The sequence below is a fragment of the Strix uralensis genome, chromosome 4, assembly GCF_047716275.1.
Source record: "Strix uralensis isolate ZFMK-TIS-50842 chromosome 4, bStrUra1, whole genome shotgun sequence".
Taxonomy (NCBI): Eukaryota; Metazoa; Chordata; class Aves; order Strigiformes; family Strigidae; genus Strix; species Strix uralensis.
Genome location: NC_133975.1, coordinates 31,075,681 through 31,093,986, shown reverse-complemented (window position 1 = coordinate 31,093,986; position 18,306 = coordinate 31,075,681). Strand labels below are relative to the sequence as shown.

At 41.0% G+C, this 18,306-nt stretch overlaps 1 protein-coding gene across 1 annotated transcript in view; it reads right to left on the bottom strand.

The window, feature by feature from the left end:
- Positions 1-1,507: 1,507 nt before the first annotated feature.
- The window catches only part of PDGFRA (platelet derived growth factor receptor alpha), a 34,657-nt gene continuing 17,858 nt past the window's right edge, over positions 1,508-18,306 (bottom strand). The window contains exons 13-23 of the mRNA XM_074866207.1: positions 14,306-14,410; positions 13,487-13,597; positions 13,003-13,156; positions 11,717-11,883; positions 10,462-10,577; positions 9,762-9,884; positions 9,037-9,148; positions 7,146-7,245; positions 6,915-7,020; positions 5,969-6,204; positions 1,508-4,906 (exon numbers count right to left, since the gene is read on the bottom strand). Of these exons, the coding sequence (XP_074722308.1) occupies positions 4,759-4,906; positions 5,969-6,204; positions 6,915-7,020; positions 7,146-7,245; positions 9,037-9,148; positions 9,762-9,884; positions 10,462-10,577; positions 11,717-11,883; positions 13,003-13,156; positions 13,487-13,597; positions 14,306-14,410 (1,478 nt within the window). The 3' untranslated portion in view covers positions 1,508-4,758. The remainder of the gene's footprint in view (positions 4,907-5,968; positions 6,205-6,914; positions 7,021-7,145; positions 7,246-9,036; positions 9,149-9,761; positions 9,885-10,461; positions 10,578-11,716; positions 11,884-13,002; positions 13,157-13,486; positions 13,598-14,305; positions 14,411-18,306) is intronic.

The window sequence follows — 18,306 nt, the reverse complement described above, 5'->3', positions numbered from 1 at the left end:
CCGCCAGCCACCCAGACTGTGGTTATCAGTGGAGTGAGGCATTAGGCCTTTGCCAAATGAATCTACTTTAGTGAGAGGGCAAGACACTCACTGTTCATGGTCCCCAACATGGACACACATGATCACAGGCACACACAACCGTACCCTACACACAGGAGATTGTATTCCTGCTCTGCAAAGGGTACGAAGAGGATGGAGAAATTAATCTGAGTTCTGTATCCAGTTGCAGGCTCTTGCATAAAGAGGGATTTTGGTACCGCCACCCTTTACCATGCACAAGCAGGAATAATGAGTCCATCAGTCCTTATGTCTCACACAGCTGCTGAACTTCCAGGAGCAGGTGCATTGCCAAACAGGTCAGATGTAAAGACACAGGCGCTGCCATGACTCTTTCCCAAACCCCCGGGGTTGCAGGAAGTGTTGGATGTCCATGCAGTGTTGTAGGATAAAGACTCCTCTTTGGCAAGGGCACTAAGGAGAGGGAACCTGCTCTAACTCTCATCTAAGGCAAGGGCCCAGGCTGCTGCACCCTGTTTGAAGGGAGGAGGGGTTTTGCTCTGCGAGGAAGTGGGGAAGCAGAGGGAGATGTTAGATAGAGAGTTCATCTCCAAGCATGTTTTAACAACAATGACCACTCTATGGACAGGAGGTTGCTAATCTGCCTGTTCACAGGGCTTTCGCATGGCCAGCCTTGCCTGGCTTCCCCAGGCAAACCAGGACAGGCTCCAGTACAGGAAGTGCAGCTGACATGTTTAACTCTGTTTTCTGGTTGGAATCTTTCAACTCTTCTTAAATTCACATTCAGTTACATTCAGTGTGTAAAATTAATTACTGCAGGAGCACAGAACTGTAGGACAGAATCTGATTTGATTAATAAAGAAAGTGAGATCAACATAGTTTTAAAAAAAACCCTGCAGCCAGAAGCAGAGAAACCATGACCATTTCAAGGTGAGGCTATCTAATCTTCTGTAACCATCAAAAGCTTCAGGCTCAAGACTGACACAAGGCACTTTTAGTCCCTTGTTAAAAGCAACCTTTACATAAATCCCTTTATTATACACCAGTGCTGAAAGTGGCAGAGAGCGTACTTCACAGACACGCACAGCATGTCTGTTTGCATCCCATGTCCCCCCCGCTTCCTCCGTGTGTGCCAACCAGCTGGCATTGGACCCCCCAGCATGCATAGTGATAAGGTCAAGAAGGGTTTAAATCTCATACGGGGAGCCCAGTGCCCACCTCAGGGCTGCTTTTCTCCGGGCAACAGTCGCTGGAGCACCGTACTTGCCATGTTTCAGGGGACAACATGGATGTCACTCGCTACCCAGGTAATTTGTCACAAGCACTTTCCCACTATGCCCACTGGAAGGGCTCAAGAGACCTACCTGTCATTGCTGCCTGATGGCTTTGTAAAGCATTCAATTAACCAAAAACCTTTTGGGGGAAAAAACCCCAAGCAAGACTGATTCTTCATAACCATCTTTCAATAAGTGAGTATAGACCCCTCACATATCCTTAAATTATATATCATTTATTGAAATATAGAGATCTTAATTTACAGGATTTTTTCAAAGACAAAATATCAACAGGGGCATTTTTGAAATACATTTTGTGCCTACCATCACTCAGGCCAGTTCGCCCTTCTTCAAACATTTCACAACAGCCACCATTTTGGAAACACTTCCTTTTTTATTATTCTAAAATATAAATTTTGGACATTCAAAGTGCAACAGTTAACGTGCCTGTGGAATATATCACAGTAAAAAAAAATATAAACAAAGGCAGTGATATAGCTGTCATAAATGTTTTGGCGGTATTCTAAAAGTCTATATAAAAATACTTATATACATATTGATGTATAACATCACCATATCTCACGTCCTTCATCATGTAATAGGACCATTTTGTACAAGTTGCAGACCACGCTGTAAGGAATCGGTTGGCCATTCCATTCCAAATCAAAAACTGTGTTTTGTAGGCTAATGCTGATTGTCGTTATACAATTACTGTAGCAAAAGGTTTGGGAATATCTCTTCCAGTGGCTTCTCAAAAATTAAGCCATAAAAGAAAAAGTCTGTAATACTGATAATATTGTAAAACTAAACAAATCATCTTCTCACACTTCTCCTTCTCTAGTAAATCCACTCTTCCTCTGCTTCTCATTCCAGTTTCCAGGCCAGCTTATCTCATTCCAAGCCTGCAGTGAGCTGGGTTTGGTTAGACCCCTGCCACAGATGCAGTTCATCTACACGATACTCATGACAGGATGAAGAATCAACATTACCATGCATCAGAAAAGTGAGCCAGCTCTGGTTCACATCCACCATTTGGGTCTGGCCCCAAGATGTGCTGCAAGATACAGAATGAAACTAGTGAGGGGAAGGGGAGATTGCATGAAAATGTCCTTAGATTCCAGTAACTGGTATAATAAAACATGCTGGGGCTGATTTTCAAACCCTGAAGAACACCAGGCCATGTGCAAAAATGCAGGTGAAATTTCTTGCCTAATTTGAATGTGTAGTTGTAATGACTACACATGCAAATTAAGGCACGTGTGGTCTCAAGTGGCCATTCAGATATCTGGGATATCCAACAGACAATTTGTGTTTCCTCAATTCATAGTTCATAGTTGGAGGGAGACTTTACATCATCTCATCTGTCCTGGATGTATCGAGAGTCTTTATGTTTCACAGTTGTCCCCATACAGAGCTCAGTGACATGTGTTTGGCTAAAGCACAGCTCCCAGGAAGACATTCGGTCTTGATCTGTTGACTGAAAGAAATGGAGGATGTACCATCACTCACGGTTCCTTCTGATTGTCAGCCTCCATCAGAGCTGAAAATGTGGGTGCCTCGCTTCAGGTCCTGTTTTCACATCTGCAGTACACTTGTACGTGGCCTCAGCCAGGTGACGTTTTGAAATCCAGACCCAGAATTATTTGCCTGTAACACTGACAGTGTTACATTTGCTTTCATTTGATCCACAGCTGTCCAAACAAGTGAAGTCAAGGGGACTTGTGTAGCTTTTCTTAGGGCCATTTCAAGTTAAACTGTAGTTTAACATGACAGCATGTTCTGTCGGTCACTGCTGGTCCGTCTTTCACACTTTCTAGGAAAAATACTGCAACACAGGATGAGTTTGCACTGTGTTTGCATTGGCTTTGTCATGCCAGAGGCTGAGCACGTCCTGCGAGGCACTCATCACACTGAATTAAAGTTAAGTTTGAAAGTTGAGCACCAGAAAGGATGGGGCCCTTCGCAGTGATGTACCTTTTTTCACATGTAAGTCTTCCAAAGCATCATATCTCAATAACACATTGTACAGTGATAGCAGTAATTGTAATACTTTGTTCATATAAGTGGTGTCAAAAAACAACCATTGCAGACTGAGAGCAGGTTCATTTTCATGCACCTTCCAAAAAACACTCTTGGAAGCAATTACTGTTTGTAGTTACAATCTGCAAAGGTAATAGTCAGAGTTTTCTGTTCCTGTTTAAACCTGAAAACTAAGACAAGAATATTTGCTGCAGAATTATTTCTGCTTATTTAAATTTTATTTCCAGACTGGGAGAGATGTCTTTGTTCCTTGAGCAGTTCAAATATCAAATTCATTCTTCACAGCTAACCCCAGGACAGGATTTCTTTTGAGTACCCATGAAACACTAATAATGGGATGTTGATGGTGGTTTATCATAATCTTCTATTCTCCAGCATCTTGGAAATCGGGCATAAATTTATTTTTTTTTTAATTTAAATTTTTGGAACCTAAGTTAATCAGAGGACAATAATGTCTTCTAAAATATCTTATTAGAAAAGCTACTCAGCTCTTGATAGAAAACAAAATCATAATTATAATTATTTCTCCATGTTAAAGTAGTTTTAGCTAACCAGAGCAGTTACCATACTGTGTAGAGCCAAAAAAAGAATTGTTTTATAAAAATTTTCATGTCATAATTTTTTTCCTTGTACTTAAAAAAGTTTCTTGAGACTGTGCTTTTACTGAAGGACAATGAATTGTAAAATATACATTTAGTGTTACTGAAAACAGTAGTAGTATTATCTTGAAAACAGCTATTTTCTATAGTTAATAAAGACTTACTAGGTTTCTAACACCTATTATAGACTGGTTTTTTATTATTATTATTATTCCCCTTTACTTGCATTAATGGTAAAAAGTAACATGTTTTGTAGTACCGGTCAGTCCCTTGTGGTTTTAGACCCTTTCGGTCCAAAAGTGGTTTTTGCATGTTCTTCAATTCACATGATAGTTCAACAGCAGCTGATAACTGAGATTGAGGGAGGAAGTACACAAAATTCATGAGTGATGTCTTCTAAAATCCATGGCATATGTTTGATGTGCACCTCAAAAGATCCTTGAGTAGACAGTTATTTACATAATTACAATAGTGAAGTATTGCTGCAGTGGAAATTCAATCCATCAACGTCATATGAATGCCCTTGAAACACAAAACTGGTCTGTTTGTGGCCTTTTCCTTCGACGACCTACCAGTTCAAATGGCAAACAACACTGAGATGCTACTGAAGTACTGCAAGAAGCAACACTAAAAAAATCTTTCTTCTACAGGTCTCTTTCATTCATACTCAGGATGATTCCTCTGCCCATCGCTGGGAGTTTCTCTGTACAAATCCACCTCTTCTTCACATCCTTGACATTGCAATAAAGTGGTTTTCTGTGTGGACCAAAGTCTGTAGATGACACAGTAAGCTTCTCCGTGTGCAGAGCTGGAAGGTGTCCGTAGGGTTACAGGAAGCTGTCCTCCACCAGGTCTGAGGAGTCGATCCCAATGTCATCCATCATGTCAATGTCCTCAATGGTCTCGTCCTCTCTCTTGATGAAAGTAGAGCTACTGGAACCAGTTTCAATGGCACTTTCTTCAGATGTCTGGGAACTGGAAGAGACAAACATCTCATAGATAAAATACATGGTAAATGTGGCTGGGTAAGTACTCACAGAATTGAACACTGCCAGAACTCTAGCAGAACTGAACAGTGCCTCCCCACATGCTTTCTGACCCACAGTGCAATCTTAGGTGACTCTGACCGCCTGTTTTTTAGGACATAACATATCTTGTATCTCAAGAGCAATGAACCACCTTGGAATTCAAAGGAGCGGGTTGTTCATATGTTCCTCCAGGCACTTTCTGCCAGAGACTCGTTAGAGAAATAGCTTTATGACACCACTGTGACAATAGGTCACTTAGGTAAATCTAGGGAGGTCAGGTGAAAATAAGATAACAGACAATAAGATAAGAATAACAGAGGCAATAAATCTTAATGTGGATAGTGCTTCTTAGAGACTTCATTCATCCCTCTCTTGAAAATTGCACAAAAATATCAAAGAAGGAAGTTTCTAGGTTGCTAATTCTATGTTGTATGAATTAAGTGCTGAATTAAATCCCCACCATGCACAGTAAGGGTAACACAGTGCTGTGCTGTAATGGAATCAGTCATGCAAACTGACAAGGGAGCAGTAAAAAGTTCTGGATACCCTGTTGTCAATGAAAAGAATACCATAGAATATATTAAAAACAACTTGTCCCAAATTTTGGAGCTGGTCTCACAGAGAACAAATCAATCCCTTGAAATCTCATATACAGCTCCAAGACACTGAGCTGTAGGGGCAAGATATGTTGCCACATGTGCCCACAGAGCCACCAGACAGCCACTGTGACTTGGACAAACTAGCAAGGTAGTCCCAGTGACACACAGGAGCACCCTACCAGCAGTTGCCTTCCCCTGGCAGTCACAAAAGAGGCAAACCAGGGTTTTTCCCATTGAAAACACTGACGCCAGTCATACTACCATATTTGCATGGGACCTTTCCAATAAATAGTTTCAACAGAGCTAAGGAAACCATTTGCAGAATAGGATGCTAAAAAGTGTTAATGCACATTGCCAAACATGACCATGAACGGTGACTATGGGCTACATGATCTGTAAACTGCACCTACCTGTGCCTGTTCCTTTTGCCAAGCTCATCTTCAGAAACAGGGTCAATGTCAGGCAGGGGGATGATGTACCCGCTGTCAGCGCTCAGTCTCTGCTCATCAAAGCCACTCTCCCTGTCCTTTAGCTTGTCTTCATTCTTGTAGGTGACACCAATGTAAGCATTGTCACAGTCCCCTCTCATGCGTGTGACAGCTGGGTGATCACTTTTTAGGAAGTCCAGGTGAATCTTCTCATAGCTCTGAAAATAGTAATTTCGAACCCCTCATTAGATGTTATTCACTAAGGCTGCCTTTCTTCAGATGGGTGGCTATGATTCATTAACCCAGCAAATATTCTGCCCTGTGAGCCAGCAACACTGGATAGAGAAGCCCAGCATCTTCAAATGACTTGAAGGGAAAAGTGACACATAAATTTTAGATGATACAGGAGTGGGTGTGGCAGAACAGATCAGAGAAATAGATGTGAAAGACGGGTAGGGAGAGGGGGAAGAAAGTGAAGGTAGGTGGGAAAATGAAACACTGAATGATGGGGCAGGCAGAGTTTGTCCAGCAGTATCAGAAATATGAGGGGAAAACCTGCTGGTGTCAGGGTCCAAAGAGGGAGACAGGGAGGTTATACACGTGGGCCAAGTAGTCCCTTTTCTAGAATTCTTTCACTGCCTAGAAAATCCCTTGAAAATATATAAAAGCCACTCTCCAGTAGAAAAACTGAGTTGGCAGGATTTCATTAGAAATGAAGAATTCTTCTCCCCAACTAATACTGCAGAACTGCTTCTCTCAGTAAGCTGGCATGCAGAAGCTGAACATGCAGTGTCCCTGTCTGAATCACATAATTCACATAGAGTAGGATGTGTCAGTTCAGTGCTAGTGGCTATGGTGGCTGGAACAACACTGTAATTCCCTCTAAAAGAGTATCTAGAAAACACAGAGAAAAATCCAAAGTGCAAACCTTTTTGTACTCTCCAGGCAACAAGCTCTCCACAATTTCACTCAAATGGTAAAAAGAAGGTCTTTTCTCTGGTTCACTGTTCCAGCACTTCACCATGATCTCATACCTGCAGATAAGATGGAAACCAATTTAACCAACCAACTGGTAAAGGAAAATGAGTAACCAAACAGAAACTAAAGCCAAAATTGTCTGGAGACTGGCCAAGTGTGGAAAAGCCAAATGCACACATACACTTCATTGGTAGCATGATCGGGTTTGGCCATTCGGTATCCACTCTTGATCTTATTGTAGAAAGTAGAATCGACCATCATGCCAGGATATGGTGTGCCACCTGCAGATAAAAGAGAAGAAATAATACTACTCTGTACTTGGCTATCTATGCAGAGTTCCCAAATACTGTCTTGCTGTTCATGTCAAAAAGTGTTAATGCTATAATTTGACATGCATCAGAATTAATCTCTCCTAGCCAATGTTTCACATCAGAGCTATTTTCTTGACCACATTAAGCCCTAATCTAAAACATTGGCTAGGAAAGGTTGAAGTAGGTATTACTTAGAAAAAAATCCCCTAACAGTGTTTATAGAATGTATTGTCTGAACACAAGAGGTTGAATGATACCTGGATCAGGTCATCAGCCTGCATTTGGCAGATCTGAGGTCATGGGTCTGCTCTGCCACTGACTTTCTATGCGACCTTAGGCAAGTCACTTGCTCTGTCTGGTTTTACTGCCTTTGTCACCTGCAAGACAGCTGAGAGTGACATGGCCTGAGTTACTTGCCTCATCCTGGTTGTAAGGGCAAAGATGTAGTGTGACCCAGTCTCCTCCACACCCAAGTCTTCCCACTGGGCAGCTAGCTACAGACAACAGCTAACATGCTGGGTGCATGGGTTGTCAAAAAGTCTGGATTTGGCCCCTTAGCTGACACAGTTAAGTGATCATTTGGGGCCACAGCATACAGACATCATTGCACTCATGCTCAGTTATCACTGATGTGTAAAAGGATTATTCAAGCTGAAGTCAGTGTTGCAGCAAGATATCAAAGTTGACCTCAACAAATGCTGCCAAGAATGTTTTGCTTTCTGAGAAAGACCATCTTCCACAGGTGGAGAAGGCATATTGTAATATTAATCCAGAAACCTCAGCCCTTTCAAGAGCAGGATTTTCACCTAAAACTGGGCTTCAGAACCTTCCCTACAGGTAGGGCAGTGAAGTACAGGCTTAGCTGTGCCTCAGTTCCCAAGCTATCCAATGGCACTCCCATCCCTCCCAGGGATGGTGGGGAATGGATATTTACAGGATCCTATAATACCCAGAGATTACAGTAATCAATACCATAAATAGTGGTGCAACTGCTGTTTTCTGAGAAGCAGCTATATGACAACTTATTCTAGAAAATAGCATTAGCTTTGGGGTTGCCGTGGGGCACTAGTAGATACCACAGAGGCGTAATTAATTCTTCTGAGAGTAAATCTGGGCAATGCATGCTTACTGAAGCAGGCCAGCCACCCGTCCAGAGGCTAATTAATGAGGCTGAGGAAAGAGCCAGGCTGTTCCCAGCTGGGAACTGTACATTGTCTGTAACTGCTATACATTGTCATAACCACTTTACACTGCCATAAACCAACTGTGTGAACAGTGCTGACCTGGAAATGAGAAATCAGCATCCCAGAAGATTGACATTTGTTTTCATTCTGTAATGGGACTAAGACAGGCCCTTTTGAAATGTGTATGAAGAGACTGTTTCAAACCAGCCGCTGGGCTGAGCTGCAGCCCCAGGCATCCCGTTGCAAGGGGGAAGCATGTTCCTTCTCGTATTAGGCAGAAAGTCCATCCTGGCCTGGCACACCAATACTTTTCCACAAAAGCTTTTCACTCAGTGCTTTCAGTTTTCTAGCGAAAAAAAAAAGTATCTTGCAAAAAAAAAATCTAAACAGAACTTTGGGAGAGTATGGACATTTCACTTCACACCTAACATTGGGATCTGAAACCCCATATAGAAGAATAACTAACAGTTGATTTCACACATATATTTTTACTGGAAAATTTGAAATACTTTACATAGAACAGCTTGAACTGAAAAAGCTTAATCATTACACATAAGAAAGTGTTCACAGTACATACCAAGAGAAAATATTTCCCACAGCAGAATGCCATAAGACCAGACATCACTTAAGGTTGTGTACAGATTGTCAAAAATGCTTTCAGGTGCCATCCATTTTACTGGGAGGAAAGTCTGTAGCAAAAAGAAAGAAACCCCAGACCACACAGGTTAGCTGTTAAAGAAATGCTTCTCATTACAATTATTATTTGATAACCAGGATTAACTTCTCTCTAATAAGAAAAGTTGTATTAACCTGGCTAGTGTTTATTTTTCATTCCATATAACACAGGGGTGCCAGGATCATAAGCAATGCTGCTATTTGCTCCCCACAAAAACCAATTAAGCCATAACTGTATTCATTTTATCACTAGCAAATGACCAGGCTGATTGAAGGTATGATACAAAACCTGTCACTGCTGATCTAGATCTGATATGTCATTGATTGATGCATCACTTCTCTCCATATCATAGTGACAGTTCCTTAATAATTTATCCAGTCACAAAACTTGTCAGTTAAAATGTAAACCTGTGAAGTACCAAGCATGGCCAAGTGCTTTTTGGCTTTAAAGCAGAATTAGGAAAGTTACAGGAATTAATGAACTGAGGAAAAATTGTTCTCAGGAGCGTTCATCCCAATGGTTAATTAATGTAACCAACACTGAATGGCAAGAACATTAAATAGCGTTTAAAACTGACACTTCTCTTTTCAGTTAAAGCAGAGCTCAGGAGATTAAGAAGCACATACGCTGCCCTTGGAGACATAGTTGGAATCATGCATGATGTCTCTAGCCAGCCCAAAGTCACAGATCTTCACAATTTTTCCTTGAGCCAGGAGGACATTACGAGCTGCCAAGTCACGGTGCACACACTGTATGGAGAGAAATTAAAATGTTCAAGGACGTGCTAATTCCACGAGGACCATTTCCTTGCAAAGAACCCTGAAAAAGATCTGTTGACTTTCTGGGCACAGTCTTAACAAGATCTTCTACTGAACAGGCACCTGCACTTCCCCACTAACAGGGACAGGGAGGCACCAGTCCTCAGAACCAGCAAGGGCTCATGTGGATGCATTGCAGTGGGAAGGAGACAAAAGTAATGCCGCCCTTCCCTCTTCTACCCATCATGTACTGAAAATATGTCTATGCTTCTGACCATGCTGGTCTGTGGCTGTATGGGCCCTCCACCCAGACCCTGCCTAGATCCACCATCTCTGGCACCCTGACTCCATGAATGTCGTGGGCTGCAACAGGAGAAGAGGACTGACTACTGCTTTGATTCTTCCAACTATGGTGATCTCAGTTGCCAGGTAAGTAAGAAAGCTGTCTATAATCCCAAAAAGAATATTGTATTTTGTTGTGTTTTCAGAATCTAAATTGAAACCCATAGTTGCAGATGAAGACGTTTTTACACTTTCTTCCATTTTACTTACTTTTATATTTACTTACATTTTTAGAAGCCAAGAATTCCATTCCTCGTGCAACCTGATAGGTGAAGCTCAGCAAATCCAGGAGGCTGAGGCCCTCCGAACTGTCATCTGAAAGAAGGTTTTTGACTTCTGATTCTATTGAAAAAGAGAGAAAAATGTGTTTGTGCTGTGGAGTGTGGAAGTAGCATTCATTTCTCCCACCCATCATGATTCTGAGATGATGATTTTAACAGAGTACCATGACCAAACCAGTCTTTTCATAATAACTAACTACTTTTAATGTCTGTATCAGCCACTGACACATACTGGATTCTTAAAAACATCCGGTATTAAATATAGGTTTTGGTTTTTCTCCTGTCTGTATTTTTTTCCCCAGAGAACTGCAGGAAAAGGTGAAGTTAAAAAGGCTTACTGAAGTGTTATGCAGGTTGTTTACAATACTCAGCATGTGGTACAAAAACATTTATTTAGAGGTGGTGCCTTCATTGCGTGTACATTCTTATCCGTCTACTTTTGCTGAACACTGCTATGTTTCCCAGCAAATATTCACTGGGTCTAATCCAATATCAGCAAAAAGGGTCAGGAATTCTATGGCAACAGTTCTTATTTTTTTATGAAATATGTCAGCAAAAAACCAGTCAAAATTCAGTGATTCATTTACCCCGACTGTCCTAGAGCATGATATGAGTACATTAGTCTACCATGTAAATGTGGGACTGGATATGGTTCAGTTTCTGAGGGCTAGAGACAGAAGTGGCAGTGCCTATTTTTAAAGCAAAGCATATTTAGTTTCTGAGAACAGGGCCAGGGAATGGGATGCATTCATTATCTTCATTACATAATCCAGGAAAGTATTTGGGAGTGTTCTGCATTTGGTAAGTGTCAGTTAATGTGAAATGTAAGTGAAAACAGAGCAATATAAATTACTATTTTTATTATTTATTGCTATTGCTCAAAATCTTTCAAACTACAAGACTGATAAAATCACTGCCTCCAAAGAGTGCCTACAGCCCCATTGCAGAGCACAGCCGCTCAGCACTTCAGCATAGAAGCAAATACACAACTGGACCCCTTCTGTTCCAGGAGCATGCACCCATATCCCCAGAGCATAACAAAGAACACAAGCATAAGCTTTTAGTTTATAGCTTATACTCACACACTTGCAGAACACAGCTGAGTAGTTTACGTCCATAGAGAGGGCAAAAATAACATATGCATTTATGCAAGAATTATTTGTATTAATGATGTATGCAGAAGGGACAATTCTGCATTACCTGACATAGATTTCTTCTTATATGAAGCAGGCCGATCATACACAGATCTCTGAATATCAGAGTATTTAGATCCCTCCTTCCTTTCCAGCATTGGCACATACTGAGTGGTATCAGCTTGTTTCATGTCCATGTATTCTCCAGTGTTTTCAAATGATAATATCACATAACTGAAATTGGACAAAAATACAAGTGTATTAGCTAGGATTCCCCACATGACTTCCCTGCCACAGCATCCTGTATATCTATCAGTTCTCTTACGGTGTACAGTTGTATTCTTGTGAAATATAAGAGGTGGCTTCTTGATAAGGAATACATAAAGTTCATGTATTGTAACATAACCATGTATTATCACACATTAGTACCTGTTACCGTGTATCACTGTAGTCAAACACAAATGCTTCAAACTTATCCTTTTGTCAATAGTCAGGTATGTAAACATATATTCCTATATTCTAACTTCCCAAAATCCCAGTGAATTCAAATATTACTACCTTTGGCTTTTAGTTCAAGGTATTCCATGTGACAGATGTAATGTATTCACCCAAACAGTTTGCATCAAATCCAGTCCTGCTGAACTAACCCCTGCTCAGATGAACAGTCCTGGCTGTACTCAGCTACTGAGTCAGTTGATCTATTCGCCTGAGTGATTTTTTGAAGGAATCTCTGTTCACCTTCTAAATCCTGGCTAATTTTATGACATCACTTTATTGCTGAACGTATGATGGCAAGCTTCCTCCACCATCAGCTCGAAAAAGCTATGGAATGAATTTTAACTATAAGGGAACTATTGAGACTGGCTAAGCCATTGGTAGATAAAGGAGAGCACTTGAGCTTGGAGAAAAAGCTCTGTCAGGTTGTTTGAAGGGAAGGAGTTTTAGACAGTGGAAATTCCCCAAGCAGGGAAACAAGGAAACCAGGTAGTTGCACTTTGCTTTTAAAACTTGGGTGGGTAGAGGCAAAAAAATGTTTTTACATGAAAGAGGAACACTGGGCCATGCTTTATTAATAGAAATGTTCTTCGGGACCTCAGGATGTCTGTGGAGAACCCACGGTGGTTCTGGGACTGCAGGCATCTCTACACAGGGGAAACATGGATCTAGGACACATGTCAGGGAGACTGAACAAAAAGTGCTGAAACCTTCCCAGATCTATGAAACCTGATAAATAAAAGTCTAATGAAAAGAATTAGGGAGGGCTCTAAAGCAATGAAGGAGAGGAATGAAGTAAGGGTTAGTAACAACATTTCCTTAAGTTGCAGGTCACACATTTTTTTCCTTTTTTCCCACCTTCTTGTGCTTTCATCAGCTGGGTTCATCCCAAAGATATCCAAATCTTTCTTTGGCTTCTCTGGGTGTCGGTTCAGGAAATTGTCCCTGTTCTTATGCAGATAGTTCACCAAATCACCATAAAAACAGTATTCAGTGATGATGTAAATAGGACCTGATAAAATAAAGCAAAATAATGCATTGAGGAGTGGGGTCTTTCAAAAAAAAAAAAAAAAAAAAGACTCCAAAAATAATAGACAATAGAATATAAAGCACAAAAAATATTGTGGGTTAATACATTTTTATTTACTAAGTTATGACTGCAACTACTACCAAATATCAAGTAGGTTTGTGAAACCTTTTATTTGATTATATTTATTGTTAAATCCTTTTCTTTTAATTTGTGTGTATATTTATTGTTAAATCTTTTACTTTTAATTTGTGTGCTTGTTAAACAGTGAATGATGACTCCATAGCAAACCTCCATTTTGTCAGTCAAACCCACCTGATTTTGTACAAGCTCCAAGCAGATTCACAATATTCAGGTGGGGGCCAAGATGTGTCATTATCTTCAGTTCAGACATGAGTGCCTGTTTTTCACTGGATCTAGCTGTAGCTGTTGAAAAAACATGCCAGCCACTCAATGAGAGCAATCACCTTTTTCACAATAACAAATGATTTCTCTTTGCTTGCCTCATTAGAGCATTCTACCATGGCTTCTTGAAGAAGACTGTGTCCTTTACTTGACAAGGAGCTTTCTTAAGACTTAGAGAGGAGTCACAAATCACTAATAAAGGACTCACTTAATGCAGCTCAGTAGCTGAACCAGTCTGTTTGTTCCTCTCCAGGGGTACAGTGGATTGCCCAGGTGGCACAGAGGCACTTTACAAGCTGTTCGTTTTAACACGAGCAAGCTCCTCATGGTTCCTTCAGAATCACTGCATCATTCTCAGCTCTCATGAACTGGGAAATCTTCAGTGAACTTAAGATTCTCACATGAGACCTGCCTATTTCTCCTTCGTTGTGTAGCTTTCATTTATTCACAGACATTCATAATTATTTTATCTTTTTCTGAACTTGCTGAGTTATTGTGGCTGCTACGGTCCATACAGCTAAAATCAAACTTTGGATGCTTTCAGAAGCCTGGACACTTTCAGTCTTGAAATGCCATGAAGCAATCTAAAGTATAATTTTAAACTTCAGTCATTCCACAGTTCATTTTCAACTTCAGATATGGAGAATCTATTTATACACAAACAATGCTTAAATAACCCTGTGGGAACATGCCCTACCTACCTTGGGAAATGGAACCGCGACAACTTACGTTTCAGCATTTTCACAGCTACTTTCATCACTGGTTGAGAGCGACTCAATCCATATGCAGTCCCCTCGACTACTTTTCCAAACGCACCAGAACCAAGGATTCGACCTGAACAAAAGGGAGAGTGTTATTTATTTCAGAAAGTAAGAGCAATTCACCTCATTTCCTGCTGTCATTCTTCTACAGGTTGTGATTCTTGTGTGGAAAGAGCACACTCACTTAGCCAGACCACTGGTGTTATTGTTAATACTGTTGTTGTTAAGCATAAAAGGCAAATATGAAATGCTGTCATTAAGTACAATTCTTAAATATAAACAAGCAAGCAAACATCAGGAGCACACCTGCATGTGGGAGATCAACTCATTCAAATTCATCTACTATTGTGCCCTGCAAACTTCACTTTAAATTTTCTAATCATTGATTCTCCTACGTTTAAGTTGACCTCTGCCTCAGTCAGCACCTGACCACAGTACAGTTGTGTCCTTTATTTAAAAATCTGAATTGGACTGCTTAGCTGTAGTGACAGGCTGTTATATCAATGCTGGATACATCTAGCAGTAAGACAGACTGAAGCACATCAGCAACGCATTTAGAAATAGACAGGCAGGACCATCAGTGATCTTCAAGAAGCTGAAATACATGTTGATCACATATGAGGGGAAAATTCTCTGAAGTTTAATGTACAAGTGTGCTTCATATGCTTGAAAAAATTTTACTGCAAATTTCCAAGTGCCGTAATGAAATAGCTAATGTTTATACACACTTTACTCTTCCCACAAATCAATTTAGACAAAAATTTTGGATTACCATATCCTGTCTCCTGATATGGATACAGTGTGCAGAAGAATTGTGTACAGATTGAGTGAGATTTTAGAGAAATATGAACTGCACAAACATATTCCAAAATACTATATTTCATAGTTTCCATATTGAAAAGCAAGTTCATCAAGGCAATGCTTACTCAGTGAACAAACCCATTTACGAGCTCCAGATTCCAGGATATTTTCATATTCTTGACAAGCTCTCTATTTTATTTTATGTTACTTTTTTTAACTTCCAGTACAAAAAGAATAAGTAGTGTCTTTCACTATGGAGATATATGGCATTATGTCTTTGACATTTGTTTGCAGTTTGAACTTGCTGCCTTTTATGCTTCTGAAGGTGGTATCTGGCATGCAATGCCATATGTTTGTTATTCTCTAGCTACAGCCCTCACTTTTATTGTACACATGCTTTTAAAAGAAAATTTCCAGCCAAATGATATCTACATCATTAACAAACACAAGAAATGGTTAAAGAACACTTAGCTGAGTTACCACTGAAGAACCTCTCCAAGACTATGACAGCATAGTTTGTCATGCACATAAAAACTATGTGATTTCTTTTCAAGATTCCTGTGCTCCAAAGGTTATTCTTCCCAATCAGGATGTGAGAAAGCTTCCCACTAAATTTCAGACTAATTCAAACAACCTGAGTCTGAAATTTGGCCCCTGAAACTTTTCAGACTGAAGGTCTGGGAGCCATATGGCAGGATGCAACCCTTCAGAATGCAATGGCATTTGCTGATGCTCCTTGATCTTCTTGTCTTCACAAGCCAATTCCTCCCCAGACCATATTGTTGGCTGAGCACGAGGCGCACATCTCCCTCTCCATCACCTCTGCTGAGCTGGGGTGCACGTGGAGACGGTGAGAGTACTTCCGGAGTGGCGGGGAGCAATCACTGCTGTTTCCCCTTTTCACCCCTCTCTGCAGACGTAGCCCAAGCCTCATGTGCTTTACACTTGAAATTTGGAGACAGGTGGGAGCTGAGTGCTCAAGAGCTAAAGGCATCTGTAATGCCATCACATTCTTGATGTCAAGGCTTTCAGTGGAGCCCAAAATTATAGCATGTGTTTACTTTTCTTAGTATAAAGGCACCCTGTGATCTGCTCACCAGAGGAGCAACACTGCTTCTCCACCACAGAGGGACTGTGCAGACACAGCAGCAGCTCAAGGCTCCTCAAACTAGGAGAGGAACTGGGGTGCCTGGGGGTGAGAGCTATTTCAGCCTCTGTACCCATCCATAGAGCTTATCCCATGAGCCTGTCGGAGAGGTGCTCTTTTTCTGCTCAGGGGGACACAAATATGAAGGTGAAGTCTGTGAATTTGTTCCAGACACAACCTTCTCAATCGGATGCTTCTTCGGCTAAAACCGAGGTGGGATGATCAGTCCACCCCACATTAAACCATAACTCCCTTGGTCTATATCAGAAGCCAAACAAATGACAAGCTTTAAAATCTACATCCAGTTTCCAAACTCGTGAGAAATTAGATACCACATCCCTAAATGTTGTGTGACTTAAATCTTAACTTGCCTTTTGCAAACGGGGATGGGTCAGAGCAGCATTTCATTTTATTAAGGCCACCAGGACAAATGGGTGGCTTGCTGGGAAGTGGTGGGAGTAATTCTGCCACTTCTCTCAGCCACCCCAAGATCCTGAGAAACAGCAGCACTCGGCTCTCTTCCTCAAAAGGCCCTGCCCTCTGCCATGTCAGCCTAAGGAGGAGGTCTGGGTCCTGCTGGGACCTCGCCACTTCTCAGTAGAGCCAAGCGAAGGCAGTGGCATTCAAACAGCTCACTGCGTTATCACATTTCTCATTTTGTTACGCATCTCCCAGTCTTGTGCTGGCTGCTGAACGCTTTAAACAGCAGCACACTACATACATTGTGGAGGGGTGATAGTAAAGGGAAATTTGCAGTGTAACCCAAATTTATCAACTGAAGCTCCATCCAGCTGATGTTCAGAATTGGCATTTAATGCAGCACTGCACTCCAGGCACTACTAGTTAGAAAAACAAATAAATGCCAGCTGGCTTACACAGCTAGGATGGGAAATGCTCATCTGGCTGAGCCAAAATTGGTTTGTATCCTGTTTCAGAGCCTCCCCGAGCTAAAGGTGTAATTGCTTTGCTGTCATCACCCGCTTCAATAAGAGAAAACCCGCACAAACCAGAATTATCAGCCCCAGATACAAAATTACTCCCCACCAGCAAGCACTTCATATGGCAAAACTGCCAGCAGGTAAATGTTAACCGTGTCAAGAAGAATGCTTGTGCAATCCACGTCGCTGAAAGGACACGTAGCATTAGTTTTTAAAGCACTGACTATCCTGAATATACTTGTAAACAGGAGGGTGTTGAAGTAGGCCAGTGCTCATGAGTCAGAGACAAAGTCACAGTGGTGGTCTGTTAACAACTCAGATCTGACAGATCCTATTTAGGCATGTAATTAAAGTCTGGGTTGTAATAAAATAATTCCATTAAATAGCCACCCTTCTCTAGTTTTCAATTAGCAACATGAATTTAATTAAAGGACTTCGTTCCTGAACCAGAAATATTTTTGCTGCTTCTTTCAAGAATTAACATCAACTTTTCTCTGTGATGGGGAAGGAGAGCTACACCATGGGAGTATGTTTCTTAAAATATATCAAACAAAAAATGTATTTTATCTTCTGTATTTTGTGATACAACTTGGTGCACAGATACCACCAAAAGAGGTATCTCTTTCTATCTGGATAGAACATTAAAATTGTCTATAATCATTACACTTTCAATTGACATAAATGTCAGATTGGGCCAGCCTTGAAGAAGTAAATACAACTGAATTCTGTATGAACTCCAATGCAGAAATAACAAAGCAAGGAAGCAGAAGGGGAAGGAAGAAGGACAGTAGCCACAAAAATAAGTTATGCAGTTACTCAGCATGGATTATGCACAGCGTGGATTAATAATTTAAAAAATATTTTTAATAAAACTACATAACTACTTGCAGATTTCCCTTGGCCTCTGCACATAAGTATATAAATGTCTTGCAAATAAAAAACACTGATGCACTTCTTGGGGGTGCCTCAGCAGAAGTGAGTGTTGAAGAGGGTATTTAACACCATGAGAGACCCCCTAAGTCATGTGGAGGTCAGCACTGCACACGGGGCATCTGGGGGAGGGCTGGAACAGAGGCGCAGGAG